Below are 16932 nucleotides of genomic sequence, written 5' to 3' on the forward strand. Positions count from 1 at the left end.
GAGCCGTGCTAGTAATCATCCACACTGCTGCATATAAACAAACTTTTAATCTTCTGGCACCCGAAACTTCAGAAAATTAACAAGGCTGATTTTGTGTGAGCATGCACAGCTGTTTCCTATACAAGCCTGAAATGACCTGAATTTACATGTAAGCTGAGACTGAGTTCTAAACTGACGTTCACTATTCACATTTGTGCTTTTTCCAGATCATCTAAGTCATTACATAAAATGACCTGATGTCATATTCAGTTACTGCAACCATCTTGCAGCCAATCTTGAAACTGGAATTCCACATAAATGTTTCATCTGTGTGCTTTGGAATAAACCTCTTGTTTGTCATTCATCACTTTCTTCCAAAAACAAACAGTGACAGCTCTAAGAAATTCGAAAACAAGTCTATTCAGATTTTTGTCCGACACTAGAACACCCCCAAATACTTTCTTTTATAGATCACAAATCACAAATGTTCCTGCCTGCTTCCTTTATTTATTACCTTTAAAAAAACTGCATCTGAAAAATATTTTAGGCAGAATTGTAGGTAAACACAAAGTCCAGATGGCATTCTTGAAGGTGAACATTTGTTCTATTTTGTGAGCTTTTGTTTGTCAGATGTAACCGAGCCTATTCAAGATAAATCAAGAAATGGATTTTTACTAATGATAGGAACAGGATCTGGCCTCCAGCTGGAGACACAACAACTGTACAGCTTCACTGTACAATGTGATGAACAGTGTGGGTGTCTCCACATATAAATATGCAACCTTATACAAAAGCTAATATTGTACTGACATAGTTTGGTTCACCTATAATTAACAAAATACGATTTAATAAATGTATGTTTTAGATCTGGGTCAAACATCCCACTGAAAAGCTCCATGTAGTGAGTTGTGTTTAAAAAAAAACAAAAAAGACTACTTTGATTTGTCTGCTCAGTTCTTTATCTTGCTCTTTGTAGTCAGCTGTGTGTCACAGTGCAGTGTGTTATTGTCTAATCAGAATGTAAATATCATAATTCTTTGATGATATACTGTATTTGTACTGTAATCCCAGTGTATACATGGTGATACACAGTGTTGTGTGTGTGAAAAGAAAGGGTGAATTAATCTTTTAGGGGGCCTGGGCACAGAATGTATTGTGTATGCACCTTGATGGAAATCATTTGATCTGAAGTTCAAGAGCAGGACCACACCTCAAACACTCCTCTTCCTGTCATGAGTCTATAACATAATATCCATGATATTATATACCCTCCTGCTCTACGCCTATTCATTCTCATTTTTGTGCCCCACCCTCCCCCCTGTTTCTTTTTCGCCTTTCTCTCTCTACTCTATCATCTCCCACAGGGTCTCCAGGGGGTCTGCTAAGCACAGAAGTGACAGCACACCCCACCCAAAGCCTTCCCCACACCACAGCCATCTTCCTGCTGTCATTCCCATCCACTAGACTCTACTCATACATTTTATCTTCAATAAACAATTCACTCACGAGTCATTTGTCAGGTGAGGTTGCCAGAAAACTCAGAGACTACAGAAGGTAATTGTTCCCAGGAAAGAAATAGTTCCAGCTCACAACCTCCCATACAACCATATTTTGTCATTTTCAAAGACAACGTTTTGTACAAATTAAACAAATGAGAAAGAGAATATTAGTTAGAGGGCATATTCAGACAGAAGCAGGCAAAATGTTTCCACTTCCAATCTTTATGATAGGCTAAACTAAATAACTGCAGCTTCATACTGTCACAATCCCAGTCTTTGGCCTATCTTTTCCACTAGCCCAAGCTTGTGACTCTCATGTACATGTATTACATACATGCAAGTTACAGAGGTAACTCTTCTGTTAACCTGCAGAACTGATACATGACAACTGTTTTAACCGGGTAGCGTCATTTGATAACACACCCAAATCTTAAGGTATTTCCTAAACCCTCATAGTCTCTTCTAACGATGCAGAATCAAAAAAATATCTGGTCCGGTCCAGGAAAATTATTATTCCAAACAGTTTTTCACCTATGTACATTCTTGTATAAATACACATGGTGACAGGAAATGACATTGTCACTCTGGCTTTGTGTGAAAGTGGCTCAACATTCACAAAAAGCAAGAGAGATGACAAGATGACATAATTTCCTCTCACCATCTTTGCTTGACCGAAAAGAAATTGTTTTACCCAAGAAACTGACAGAAATCCTGGATTGCAAAGAATAATTTTTTTATTCCACATCATTTGTAGAATCTATAACGATATGGGAAATCCCTGAGTATCCAATCCCCAGTGTCTCCGAACCCACAGAGCTTCAGCCGCCCTGACCACAGTTCTACATCCATCCCTGAGTTTGCCCCTGAGTCCCTTCCAGTACATCAGTGAAGCAATATTTCTTAAAATATCATAACATTTTAATAATTACTGTATAAGTGTACCAAGTTTTGACTTGTGTAATAGCATATCTTCCTGTCCAACTTCCTGTCATTTTCCACCCACTCCTTACCCCTCATCATATCACACAAATGAACTGATTTGGTGCATTAATTGCTCCAAGTATTTTAAGCATATGGTGATTTTAATGAGCCAGGAGACATGTAGATCCTATCACCATTACATTGTGAGTTTGATGAAATAAAATAATGCAGACAAAAGTGATTACTAATTGAAGATGTCTGTTTAACAGGCCCAGTGTCATTTTTTTAAAGTAACAGCCATCAATCAGGACACAGCAACACACTTTGGAAGCATTTTATTTTGTCAAGTAAAAGCTCTGGTCTCATTGTATGGCCAGTTTTATTATATCTACTTTGACAGTCCCAATAAATATCTAGAATTTATTTCAACCTTTATATCACACAAGCCTCAAAACATACCTTAAATACATGCTGCTTTTATTTTCTCTGACTCTAATGTCGAAGCAAAGCACAGCCTTACTTTGACAGTGTTTAGTTTTGACAGAGGTCAGGAAAACAACTCCTGACATTTAATGCTCATGGACAAGATAAAGTCAGTGCTGTTTTTCTGTTTTGGCCCTCAGGGCAGTGTTTGCAAAGGGATCCCCTTCCTGTTCCTATTCTGCTCTGCAGGTAAAATCAGACCTGTCAGTTTCCTGTGCCACTGTGAGATGTCCACAGGCAGTGCGAGAGGGGTATTTGTAACAACTTATGGACAAAGGTGCGGGCAGCGTATGGCCTGTTGACATTAAAGATGTACTGCATGCTTCCTGTCACAGCTGAGTGCCTGCTGAAGGGTAACTTAAAGCAAGGACAAGCAATATAATTACCACTTTATCTAGCAATAAATTCCAGCATCTTCTGTTGGCTCTCAGGAGACCATGGCACTTTCACTTCATAACTGGCAGCTTGGATAAAATTATTATATCTCCAGTTCAGTGTGGGTAGTATTAGAAAAGCAACATCCTACACTGACAGCATCTTAATTACTACTATTAAAAGATGCTTTACAAATTATTTCAATGCCATGTCTAATATTTCTAAAGCTCAATCACTTGTAAACCGGTTAAATCAATTTTTTTCCCAAAACAAGAAGGTAAACAGACACAAAAAAAGGGGAAACTTTTTCAGCTTATTTCAGAAAGCTCTGTAATGGTTGGCTCCAGCTAGCCCTGAGAAAAGGATCTTTTTTATAGGCAGCACCACATCCTGATATTTCTATCTGGCCTGAAATCATTTGACATTTTCTGGCTTTAGAGGAAATGTGCAGTTGGATGCTAGATGGTTTACCTAGCTTTTCATGTGTGCAAAAAGGTTTCAGCCTTTTGTCAGAAGGCATGACTGGGGTGACATATGAGTGGTACCAAAACTGTCATCCAACACTGCAGGGACTTGGTTTCAGTTCCACTCCAAGGTTGTAGTGTTAACACTGTCAATGACAACGATGCTAATTTAACTATTACAACACTTATATTGGCGATAGCTCAACCAAAAGTAAAATCAGTGACTCACATCCCACAGAAATGAAAAACATGTTTTTAAAAAACATTGGATTTTCCTACGTCTTATGTTGTAATGATGAAAATCTGTCTGCCATCACAGAAAATACATCAACGTGGCAGAAGATTGAAAGGGAAGCTGGATTAGTCTTGACAGCTTATGTTTAATGTTGTAGCCTGTCCTGAGATTGGCATGATAAACACTCTAAAATGTGAAAGGACACACACACACACACACACACACACAGACCGCAAACTGCATCAACATAGCTGACAAAGGAGTTGCAACTACTCTTACAGGCACTGCCCCCAGTAGCATCCCAGTTCAAAGATAACATTTCAGGACAAATACTTGTTTCTTGTGCGGTGAGTTCTTAATGCTGTGTTAAACAAATACCTTTCCAATTTTATGAAAACATCAATTTTTCAGTTTATTGGATGCCCCATTAGCTTCCAACCAAGGAAGCCAGTCTTTCTGGGCTCCAGTTAAAACAAATTACAGAAAAACAACCATAAGCATCCCAGATTATTCAATCTATAGTGCGAAAGTAACAGTACACCTTAAAATATCTAACTTAAAAACATATAAACTATTAACACAATTAAGACAGTTGTTTCCTGGATTACAAATGGAAGCTGATTCCATGCAGACATACCTCTATAAAGAGCTGTTCTCTTATGATGACATGGATGATCAAATCTTCATTAGTTTCCATACATGTTGCATACCTGAGAGTAAAACCTGCATACACCAGCATATGAGAAGAAAGCTGTGGTGTATTTTTATAAACTGTACTGTGTTTTATAAACTGCACTGTACATAAATAGCAACAAGATAGATTTTAACTTCCACCATCCTCCATTACAACTGTCTGTGCATCTCACTCACTGAAAGGCCTGCAAAGGATCAACCTTGCTGCTCTATTCTGAGTAATTTGCAGTTTTCTTATCAGTTTGCCATCTGCACTTGACCAGACCACTGGGCACTATTCCAGATGTGAAAAAACTCATGACAGTATAACATTTTTCATAATAGAAAATGGACTGTAAGTAGAGCATCTTTCTAGCAGCAGCGATTCCTTTTCCCACTGTAGAAAAATATAATAAATATGATCTGACCAAGACAGTTAATTATCCAATTTAATACCCAGTAATGTGATCTTTGTGACTTGTTCAATTGGTTGCCCACCAATTAGCAAATTAAGTAGATCAGCTTTTGCAATTTCTACTATCAAAGGCTATACTTTTTGTTTTACCAATTTATTTGTCTCCACCCAATCTACTACATAATGCAGTACTCCGTTTAAGTTTCTTCTCACTTCGTTGAATGTAGGAGAGTCACAGAACACAGTAGAGTCATCAGCAAACATTACTACATCACCATCTTTAACTGCATAAGGCAAATCATTAATAAAAATGGACCCAAACAACTTCCTTGTGGAACTCCACAAGAAGTTTCCTTTTTCTCAGAGAAACTGCGATTAAAATATTCCCTGCCTGAAGCCTGAAGTTTGGGTTGTCTGATTTCAGTTTAAAGTTTAAAGGATTGGGAGAAATAAAATATACTGCCATTTTGGATATCTGGATTAAGAGTGCAGAAAACATGTGCTAGCAATCCAGCTATAATGTCAAACCAGGAAATAATCAACTGATCTTAAAATTACTCATAAGGAGGAGCTTTTTCTATAAAAAAAGGATTTCCACCATGTGCCTCTGTTTGCTCTGGGAAATCTAAATGCAGAATGATTCCTTTCAACAAAGGTTCCCATCTGAATGCATTAAGGAGAGGGGAGGAAAGAGAGTAAGCTGCCAGGTAAATTTCCTGCTTCCACTTAAATGGGGATTTCAGTGGCAGTAGCACATTTCACATAATGTTGGCTCTTGTCCAGAGTTGTCTTTTGTAAAGCTACCTGGCTGTGCAGCAGGACCTAGTCAATCCTCACAGGAGATGCTGTGGGTCTGAAGGACTCTTGGAGGCTTTTGTCTTGCTACACGTCTCTGTTCTCTGTGGCTGATATTCATGCAAATGGATTTCATAGCCCTGTCTCTCTTGTCTTTCTAAGCTGCATTGTTCAGAATGGAAATACAATGAGAACCAGGGGAATCTGCTCATACATTCTTCAGAGATCAGTGGCACTACACTGGTACCACTGAATGGACAAGAAGCATAAATGCACTTTATGCAGAGTTTACATAGTGTGAGGTCAAGATGAGATTCCAAGTTGGCACATGATATCTCTTTTTTGATTTACATACTGTATGTTTTAATAGGATTTCATCACGCCATTATATCGCTTTTACTTTTCCCTTGGCTGTCATTCTTCTTTTATTCTTTCCTACCATTCTGTGCTCTATGTGTCTCTTCAGTACACTGCTATTAGTGCAAAGCTGTAGATGTCTAAGAAAAAAAAATAGGAGGGTGATTTTATTCTGGTCACATGTTAAAGAGCTCTGTGTAATGATAGTGCCCATAAAAAGTAGCAAAAAGCAGTGTTGGCTAAATTGAATGAGGACATTGCTGTTCGTGTGCAAATACGCATTAAGTGTATTACATTCTGAGAAATGTAGTTTTGGTTTGCTCTCTTTGTAATGTAGAACTTGAGCTGAAGAATCTTTGTTTTAGTCCTACACCCAAACATGATTTTCACATCGTTTCAGTTGTATGTGGTAAAATCAAACTTCGTTTTGAATCTCTGGATCTCATCTCAGCCACAAGTGGAATTCAAGTTCAGGTTTATTGTCATGTCGAGGTGTGCACACATTTTTTTTTTTTTTAATTGTATTAATTGGTTAATTTAAAAAATATGAATAATTAAATCTACAGTATATGTTTAGTAAATTAGATTATATATGTCTTCATATGATAAAAAAAATACAACCAAATTACTTTTTATTTATTTGTCTAGATAAATTTGACACAGAACAATCATTCATCTGAATTTGTGGGCTCCAAAAACTTGAACTAGAAAAACTGAAACCGCATAAAGTCAGACAAACGGTTTTCAAAATAAGATATTTATGTGCTATAAGCAAAGGGCAGATATTTGACTGTTTCACGTGACCTTTACATTATACATATTTACCATATGTATTTAAGATAAAGTACACTGACTGGAGAAGACTAGTCAGATACATAATGGTGGTATCTGGAACCCCCCCTTGCCCGACGCACCAATTGTACACACACATTACCCAATCTTCATAGGCATTACCCAATCTTCCTAGGCATGTTGAGTCAAGTCATCTGTATTATTATTATATCACTGTTCCAGAAAATGTGTTTCACAACATGTGCATTATGAGAACAATGTACCAGGTGTCATTATGTCATCATACACTTATGACAAATGATGAATAACATGTTGCTATTACCAAAGCAGGTCTTACTTACTTTATATAGTTTGGCATATTGAAACCTCCTATATCTGTTTTGTTTAAACAGTGTTATTATAAATACGTTCAGGAAAAATACAATTGTAAATCTATTTACTAAGATTTTTTTTAATCTTCCAATGCATCGAACTGGTGTATGCAGCAAATGTAATTTTATATAAATTCTTACAGGTCTATGGAGCACAGACCCTGAGTAAAAAGAGTTTTCCATATGAGAGAAATTATGCTCCCATGAGCTCCTGGCATTTCTGTGTAAATGCCCCTGAAATTATGTTTATGCCATTTCGGCTTTAACAGTTGGCAGTGTCAACAAACTGTTAGGATGGAAGAGAGGTGATGTGCAAATGCTGATTATTTCCTGTAACATCACTGGGTGTAACAACTATTCCTAAATAGTTGTTCTGCGTAGCCTATCCCAAATTTTTATAGGTAAACATGCAACATAATATGAAATGAGAATAGCAATATGTTTGAAGCCTGCTTTATGTTTGAAGCCTGCTTAATAGTAAAGATGTCGCACCCTAGAAGTAGGGATGTGCTGCCCCCTATCAGTAGTGACATGCCCCGCCTGTCAGCGTCTCCAGGCAGTGTAGAGGAGCTGGGGTCTGGAGGAGCACCAGCAGGCAGCACAGAGCTCAGCGCTCCCGCGTTCGTCCAACCCTTGCTAGAGCTGCTCCCCAGGCAGTGGAGGTGATGATGGCGGCGGCTGTAGAGCGAGGTGGTGTCAACAAACTGTTAGGATGGAAGAGAGGTGATGTGCAAATTATTTCCTGTAACATCACTGGGTGTAACAACTATTCCTAAATAGTTCCTTTGCGTAGCCTATCCCAAATTTTTATAGGTAAACATGCAACATAATATGAAATGAGAATAGCAATGTTTGAAGCCTGCTTAATAGTAAAGATGTCCCACCCTAGAAGTAGGGATGTGCTGCCCCCTATCAGTAGTGACATGCCCCGCCTGTCAGCATCTCCAGGCAGTGTAGAGGAGCTGGGGTCTGGAGGAGCACCAGCAGGCAGCACAGAGCTCAGCGCTCCCGCGTTCGTCCAACCCTTGCTAGAGCTGCTCCCCAGGCAGTGGAGGTGATGATGGCGGCGGCTGTAGAGCGAGGTGGTGTCCGGGCCGCTTTCCTGAACCCGAGCAGCGGTGGCGGTGGTGGACCAGCACCGACAACCCTCCCGACCGGACCGTTAACCGGAGCTGTGGTCCTGAGCTCGGGCTCGGGCTCCGGGAGCATGCCTGTACCCATGAACCTCTTTGCGACCTGGGAGATAGACCGATCATCGCCAAGCTGCGTGCCGAGGTAACATTGTTGTGTCAGCACAAACCACAGTGTTTACAAATCACCACATCGTTTAATAAATATTAGGCTGACATTAGACAAACAACGCCCTGGTTGTGCTGTAACGTTCTGCAAGCGAGACGAGCTGCCACACATTTCCAAAACAGTGTTGGGCTGAGCTAGCAAGCTAGCTAGCAAGGTGGCTAATGCTACAGCTACATAGCCACTACAGGTTCGAGTTAGTTCCTTTCATGTTTTGTGCTAAGAGCATTTAAACGTTATCTTTCTTAATGAAAATGCAGTCGTCTAAATGGCAAAGGCTAAATTGTCAAGTTGTCTGGTTTCTAAGTGTGTTATCAGTCGGCGTGTTCAGTTTTATTCCGAACATTATAATTGCCTAACAAAAGTTCAGCCATAACCGCTTTATCAGTCAAAAGGGTTGATGCTACATATTTTCTGATTTGTGGCTTCGTTGTTTGAAGCTTTGCAGATATTGCATTTTGCACTGTAGGTGTAGGCCTGTGCTTGAACAGATTTGCAGAATGCATGCCATCAAATAGGAACATAACTCTTTATAAATATGGATGCCATTCGTCTCATAAGTAGCATAACCCACATCTTTTTCATCCTTTAATAAGACTGTGTCCTGAGATGTCCGAACAAATTGGCAGTTTGCACCTAGCTGGCCATTTATGAAGTTCACATAATTTTCACCCGTTGTTTTATGTTTATGTTCATATACCCGCGTGTAGCTCAGCGTTGGCTCACTGGTCACCTACAGCCATAACAAACACAACAGCTGACTTAAGAAGAGAGTCAACTGTTTTGATTGTCACTCTTGTGTTGGGAAATTTACTCTGTTACCCGCATTGTCTTGATGCTATTCTGATGACACCATTTAATATCGAGTAATGTTCAGTAAGACTCTGCATTAGTATTCATCGTCAGCAAGCAGGCATTGCTGCCACCTGACCAGAAACCTCTGGGGAGCTGTGGGCACATTAATCAGCTTTGACCTAGATCTGTTCCACTCACTGAGAGAGAAGCAGGCTTGAAGGGGGAGGGTTTCCTCCACACTCGATGAGCATGTGTGTGTTTTCCTGCTGCTTCTTTAGTGCCTGTATGACTCTGCATGTGTGAATGGACTCAAAACATGTGGAAAACATGGATAATTGACAGTAATGGTGAACTTTCAAATCTTTCAACATTATTTTGGTTTGTGGCAACACGGCTCACACCTCTCAAATAGATTCAACAGATTATTGTAAAAGCAACCGCATTTGTTGTTTTCTAACCTAAGAATTTGAGTGAGTGAGTTTCTGATGTTTCCATTAAGTTTTAAGACTTCTGGCTAGCAGTACAAGTAGCTGATGCATCAGTGCATTAACAGAGCATGACATATTGATTTTCCATGACTGCCTCTAAACTATCTTCTTTGTCACTACAGAGGATGAAATACAACATGCTGTATTAAAGATGAATAAGGGTGAGCGTGAAGTAGAATATTAATGAGGTATAGTGTAAAGGTTTACCGGTCATTGCACAGCATAAGACTGCGGTAGCTGCTTGATTCGATTCTTTGTTGACACCTAGGGTAATTTGTTAGATGTAATATATAATGGATGAGTAGAAGTTATCTTAGACAGTGATGTATGATGCAGTTGCTTATTCGGGCTTGGAGTTACAGTGCTTACAGTATTTACATCAAGTAACTATTACTGTCTTATGTGTTTTTATATTACATATAAAGTTCTTGCATGGAGCCCAACCCAGATCAGTTCAGGGGATTCTGTTTTGGCTTTGTTTCAGGGCCTGAGACAGTTTGTGTGCAGCTGTTTTCTTCTCCACTAGCCTGTATCAGATGTGGGTTTCTAATTAAATGGCACAGTTTCAAATGGGGGTATGGGGCTGTTAGCAGTTATTCTTAATGTGGTGCTCCTAAACATCCCATACAGCTGTTTGTTAATAATTTCAAGATGCAGAATTTTTAAAATTGATCTTCCCAAGCTTGCAGTCCTACCAAGAGCTTTGAGGAGGAAACAGTGAAAAAATATGGACGGGTCATAAAGGAAAGGAGAAGCCAGCATAAAGTGTCTTTTAGTAAGATGCTGAGCCACCATGTGCCACCAGAGCAGTGTCAGTGCTGCTTGGCATCGACTCTCCAAGTCTCTTGACCATACTGAAGGGATGAACACCATTCTTTCAAAAGATATTCCCTCACTTTGTGTTTTGATGATGGTGGTGGAAATGCTTTCAGTCCAAATTCTCCCATAAGTGTTCAGCTGGGTTGAGATCTGGTGACTGTGAAGGATACAGCATGTGAGTCATATTATTTTCATATCAAACCCCCCGTGCCCTATGAATGAGGACATTGTCATTCTGTAAGAGACCACTCATTTACTCAGGTTTTTCCTTTGATTTGTCATCCATTCGCACATTGTCACCAACCTGTGATTGTGGCACTGGGCCACTAAAGGAATTCCTTACAAAGTAGGACATTTTCAAATGTTTTTTCCCTTTCTTCTCTATGTGCCTCTTCACTATTACATAGGATCAAGCAAAATTTTGACAAGGAGCCATTTACCCTTGCACTATTAATTTGTTCTCTAAATGCAGCCATAAACCTTTGTGCTGTGTGAGACACAGTATTTTGGTTCTACCTGCCAAACAAGTGTTGTGGCAACTCCCTCCTTAACAGGCTTGTTGGAACAGTTGGACGAGCATTGTTTTTATTCCAGCACTGCCATGCCTACCAGTCTGCCACCCTCTGTTTCTCATACTATGTGGTATTGCTACTGCAGCTGACTTTTTATAAGGGGAGTTTTTTTATGTCTTCTAAAGTAACAAAAATCCTCTAGAGTGTTCTTGCAGCAAATAGTCTCTACCTTTTCCCCATATTGCCCTCCAAAATGGCTGACCAATGCTTTGGTGATGTTGCTGAGTAACCAAAAATAGCTGAGGGGGTAACATGCACAGGGGGACTCCTGAAATGCACTTCAGTACTGCTTACAGGATTAATTCAATGACTTCTTCTGGATGCACTGCTGCGGTCACCTTGAATGTGAGGAGAGTGCCACTCTACCTGGGTGTGGTACAGTAAATGTTGTTGAAAAGAAATATGCCAGTAGGTTTTATCCAGGCTTAGTGCCATATTGATGATCTAGATTGTTTAAATGCTTTGGTGGCCTAATTTGCCTTCTGTCAACTTGTTTTGACTTTGAAACAGATTTCAGTGAAATACAAGAATATGTAACTTGATTTCTGAAACCTTGTACCTTCATTACACCTGGCTTTATTTTTACAGGCATTATTCTCCTTTCATGGCAGACATGGGAATAACATGCTTGAGGGTTGTACACATGATTGCATTGCAAGAGAGTTTTGGCAAAGCTGTCTTTTTTGTCAACAGACAAGGAGAGTTACTAAGCAGTGGCCTGCTCGGGATTCTGTCTGGCCCGTCTATATCTAACGCAAGGCAGGTGTTTGTTGAGGGAACAATGTGGTATTTGCAGGAGCGACGCTAATGCAGAGGCCCGTATGGTGCTATGTTTATCTGCTAACAATAAAAAAAAAAAATCTTTGGCAGCATCAGAGGGTTGGCTTTTTACCAAGTTCAAAGATTTTTTTAATTAAGTTGTGACTTTTACCCACATAATCACTAACAGGATTGGAGCAACCAATCACTTTGGTCATGCTTGCCATATGAGCTCTCCAAGCTTCATTCTTTCCAAAATGGTAGGAAAGTGTTTATGATGGCCATCTGTTACCAATTTACAGGCTTTCAAAATAAATACTACAGTTTTAATTTGGGTCACTGAACAAAAAAATGTTTTCAAGATCTGAAGATATTGTGTGTGTGTGTGTTCATGATATTTTTACTAGAAGCATATATCCTTTTAAGCTCCACCATCTGAGTTCAGAGAGGATGAAGATATCTTAAAGGTGTGCCCGTTAGCTACAAAACAGCATCTTTCCTCTTTTCCACTGACATTTATCTTGGCTGAGCAGAGCATCCTTCTCTCTGGCTCATTGATTCATGTGAGTCTCAAGATGAACGTATTCTCTCCTGAGTAGCAGAGCATTATTTCAATCGTGATAGCTTTGCAAGCTCTGGTCAGATATTTGTTTCTTCTGCCCCAGTCCTAGTAGTGTATCAAACTGATGTGTGTTGTGTGTCAGCTTCACCTTTTCACCTCCTCATTTAACCTCCCCATCTTAAGGCTTGGATATTGATACTGATAGCACGGAAGCTGCAGTAATCTGATTTCCTAACAGGGAAAGAAGAGCTAGTAATCTGATGCCTCATGCAGACACCATCCGCTTTAACTCCCACTTCTTTTTGGAATCATAAATAAGGTCCATCCATTACCCTCTCAGCCACCTCCAGTGCCCTTCAGGATTGTGACACAGTGCTCCACATCACTCTACGCCATGTTTACAACACTCCTGTTATCACAACTGATGTACTGATACAGAAACAGCAGAATTATTATGAAGTCAAATAGCTGCGCTGTCTCCAGGGCCTTGCCACATTTTGATTATACTCTTCTTCTCTTGTTTACTTCATGGCACACTTTTAAGTTGAATTGCATTTTTTTGCTGAATGGTTCTGGGAGTATGATGAAGGTATTGTTCCAGTATTTGGCACATGCAAAGTCAAGAAATAATGAACAGTTTTAAATGCTGTTGATGAAATAAGCTCTTACATTGAAGAATTATTAAGCTACCTGACATTGTATTATTGCATCCTAGCCATACTAGAATAGTAACATTTGACTTAAGTGACTGCTACTAGAAAGGCATGGTGCTGGGCGGATTTAAAGTGTTTGGCCCAGGGAGGGGGGCTTAAGTGTGGGTACACATGTTCGAGCGGTGCGCTGGGTTCCTGGAGGTGAATTCCATGGGGGAATGGCTGGTTAAATTTGCCCGACTATAGAGCTCTGTTCCCGGTGGTGTGAATCAGAGGGACCATATGTCACTGATAGGCAGCTGTATTTCTGAAGCACCTAGAAGATGAAAGTAATGTCATTGGTAACAGGCTTGAGAGTTTAATGTAATTTTTATTGGTCAGTGGTTCTGTCCAGAGAAATAAAATCTATATTTTTAGGCTACTTAGCCATTTTTTATAGTTTCTAATTAAAATATGTTTAACATTTTTGGAATGTTAATTAATAACTGATATACTGTCCTTTTGTTACGTGGCATCCTCAAATATAGTTAACTCAGCCATATGCTCTGCCGTGCTGTTCAGACACTTTGCTAACAGCAAACCGATCAGCACCTTCACTCCCCCGTCTTTCTGGTCACCCCCACTGCTTGAAACGTGTCAAAATTCTCCTGGTTTCCTTCCCTGCTTTGCTGGAGGAGGGGGATTTCCTTGGGCAGCATTTCACATTTCAGACAGCTAGTGAGCTCAGCCCTCAGTCCTTCTCTGTATTCTGTTGTTGACCAACACCCTACTCTCTGGGGGAGACAGGTCTTAGAGCTGTGGATAGTCCACCCTGTTGAAAAATTTGGCTGGACAGGCCTGGAACTTCAGAGTGAACAGACATGTTGAATTCTTCACAAAGGGAAAAAGGTTTATTTCCCCCTGCCTGGACCTCAGAATGTGAGAAAGGCCAGATTCTTGTGTGGGTGGATACTGGGGTCCCAACCAGTGAAGAGATCCAAGTTTCTGAGCCAACAAGTGAGGCGAGGAAACGGTATTCTGACACAGGGAGGATCCTGTCAAAATAAGCACATTGGGGACAATGTCTCTCAACTCGTGTTTTCTCTCTTGTTCCTGCTCTACTTATTTCCCACCTCTCCCATTCAGGCATTTCCTGAGCTGTATGTGCCAGCAACAGCACTCACACACCATTATTTCAGACACAAAACACTGGTGTGGATGAATGAGAGCACATGACGGATCATTTGAAAACATGAAGCACTGTCATAATGGCAATCAGCAAACCTGTGCTACATTCTAGCAGAGCCTAGTCTTGTAAACAAACACGGGTAGGTGAGACATGTTGCCCTTGTCTTGGCTAAATAATATCTGGACAGTTCTGCCTTTACTGTTTAATTGAGTACAAAACCGTCTGCGGTGTCAACTCTCAAATAGCACTGAGCTGGAAGCCCTGCCCACAGATTAAGGAGTCTGAACTGTCTGGGGTCCTTTTTCTGTCCATGTATTAGCCTGCTATCCTGCTAGTCCTTCCTGTCTTCTGTTCAAAGGGTTTTGCAGTGCATCTCCTTAGCAGCTCTTTTCACACTGTATTTTTTAAAGTGTGTTTGTTATTTGGCTTCCTGCTGTTAGCTTTGTCACTCCTCTGGACTAATAGGCCTCAGCGTTCAGATTCTGCTCACCCTGGCATCACTGATGTTAAAATTACTGCTCTATGGGCGCAGAGGAAGACAAGGTATACAGAAATTGTGGAGATGCTGGAGCTTGGATGCTTTCAGCACATTAGTCAGTTGGACACATGAAGCCAGGGGGAATGGCCTGTAGTCAGAAAGCACTTTTGGACTGACATTATGAATTTCAAGTGCAATAACAGAAGAATTACATATGCCAGTGGCTATTGCTGCAGTCAACACACATGGCAGTGCATCACTTTATTATTATCTGGGAAGTCATCTGTATTCTGTGGAGGTTGAGCATATATATCTTTTATCACTTTAGGAAATATTTTCTGACTTTTGGACATTTATTGATTGCACCGTTCCCAGTTCATAATGGCCCTTCATTTTTTTTTCTGGAAGTGTTGCTACGCTGCAGAAAAATTGAGTTTTCATGTGGAAAGCCTGCTTGTCAACAGATATCATGGTATTTGTTCATGGAGTTAAAGGGCAGATTTAAACCTGTCTGATGCTAATCAGAGCTGCCATATGTCAGTACGTACTGTAATTTGTAGAGTAAAACTGAGTAGACTTTTTAGATGAAATGTCAGCACTGTGGAAGCCAATAGCTAGTTTTGCTCAGTTTCACACCTTTTTGAAAGATGAATGGGATTAGGTGTAATCTTTGCTGGCTCATATGAAGATTACTAACAGTAAGTACAGTTTTAGAATTTTCAACTTGATTTCAGTCAAAGTCTAGAAAACTGAATTACAGTATTATATGCAAACTGAGACTGGATCTGTGTCCTCACCATCGATTTCATCACATGTTTGTATTATTTAAATTCTTGCAAAATCCAGCCGATAGATCAAGACTTTTTAAGAGAAATCATCGTCTGTGATTTTTGAAAAGGTTCTGCAAGCCTCTGGCATAGTTTGTACATTTTAATTTATTCATACTGTTGTGCAGTTCCAAATACTTTTTAGTAAGTGGTGTTGTACAATATTGGCTACGTTGATAATCAGTTATTGTTTCGTTTTGAGAACATTTATCATTAAATATCAGTAAATAAGCTTCTTCAAAATGTCTAGACTTTATAAACCCCCTCAAATAAATGGTAATGTGTCATATTTTAAACTGCAGGATACCTTTCTCAATATTTGTTTGCTTCTTTCAAGGTTTTTGGATTTTAATGGTCAGCAGGCAAGATGGAGAAATAGTTTTAAACAAGGCTTTGCTCTACCACTGGGCTCCAGGCAAAGAAATGTTCCTGCCAGGCACCTGCCTTAATTAAGGAGATGATGTTTACTGTAGTTAAACTGATTACCACATCATTTTTAGTGGTTTGTAATGATTTTAGCTGTTTTGTAATAATTGTTAATCAAGTTCTTTTATTTTGGCCAGGTCTCCCTTGAAAAGGAGGTTTTTAATCTCATTTGGATTTTTTTTACCCAGTAAAATAAAGGTTAAATAAAATGAAAATAAATACGTTTTCTGCATGCTGATGAGATATCTTCTGCTATGATGTATGGTTGTTGATCTAGTCAAGGTGTCACTTCAGCTCTAATTCTGTCTGTAAACATGCCACGTCAGGTCTGATCTTGTCTCTCATGGGCACTACAAACATGGACCTGCTGACTTCATCGATCTCTGGTTAGGGTTGAACAAAGATGTTTTGTTGTTGCTTATGCAGTGCTAAAAGATGGCAGCCGTGTATCAAGTTCCTGAAAATTACTGTCAGAACACAGCATGTATGCAGTACAACATAATTTCACCCTGTGGATTTATAACTGATATAAAAGAGGTTGAAGAATGAAGAAAGGATCTAAAGTACTCTGTGCATCTGAAAACATTTGCTCATTGAACTATGAATATAGGCTAGTAATCAGTGACTGTAGACTTACTGTCTGTTTTACTGTAAGTTAAGAATCAGCTTTATTCAGAATCAGAATCAGCTTTATTGGCCAGGTGTGCTGGACATGAGGAATTTGACTCTGG

General features: G+C 39.7%; 1 protein-coding gene across 3 annotated transcripts in view; it reads left to right on the plus strand.

Annotated features, from left to right (window-relative positions):
* The first annotated feature begins 7149 nt into the window (after nt 1–7149).
* Nucleotides 7150–16932, plus strand: part of LOC109958893 (phosphofurin acidic cluster sorting protein 2) — a 44945-nt gene continuing 35162 nt past the window's right edge. The window contains exons 1-2 of one of the 3 annotated variants that reach the window (XM_020597858.1): nt 7150–8048; nt 8441–8633. In XM_020597858.1, coding sequence (XP_020453514.1) covers nt 8024–8048; nt 8441–8633 — 218 coding nt within the window. In that variant the 5' untranslated portion in view covers nt 7150–8023. Of the gene's footprint in view, nt 8049–8268; nt 8634–16932 lie in introns of those variants that run through there. The other 2 variants (XM_020597865.1, XM_020597849.1) reach the window with 2 other exon arrangements.

The sequence above is a fragment of the Monopterus albus genome, unplaced genomic scaffold (assembly GCF_001952655.1).
Source record: "Monopterus albus unplaced genomic scaffold, M_albus_1.0 scaffold3.1, whole genome shotgun sequence".
Classification (NCBI taxonomy): Eukaryota; Metazoa; Chordata; class Actinopteri; order Synbranchiformes; family Synbranchidae; genus Monopterus; species Monopterus albus.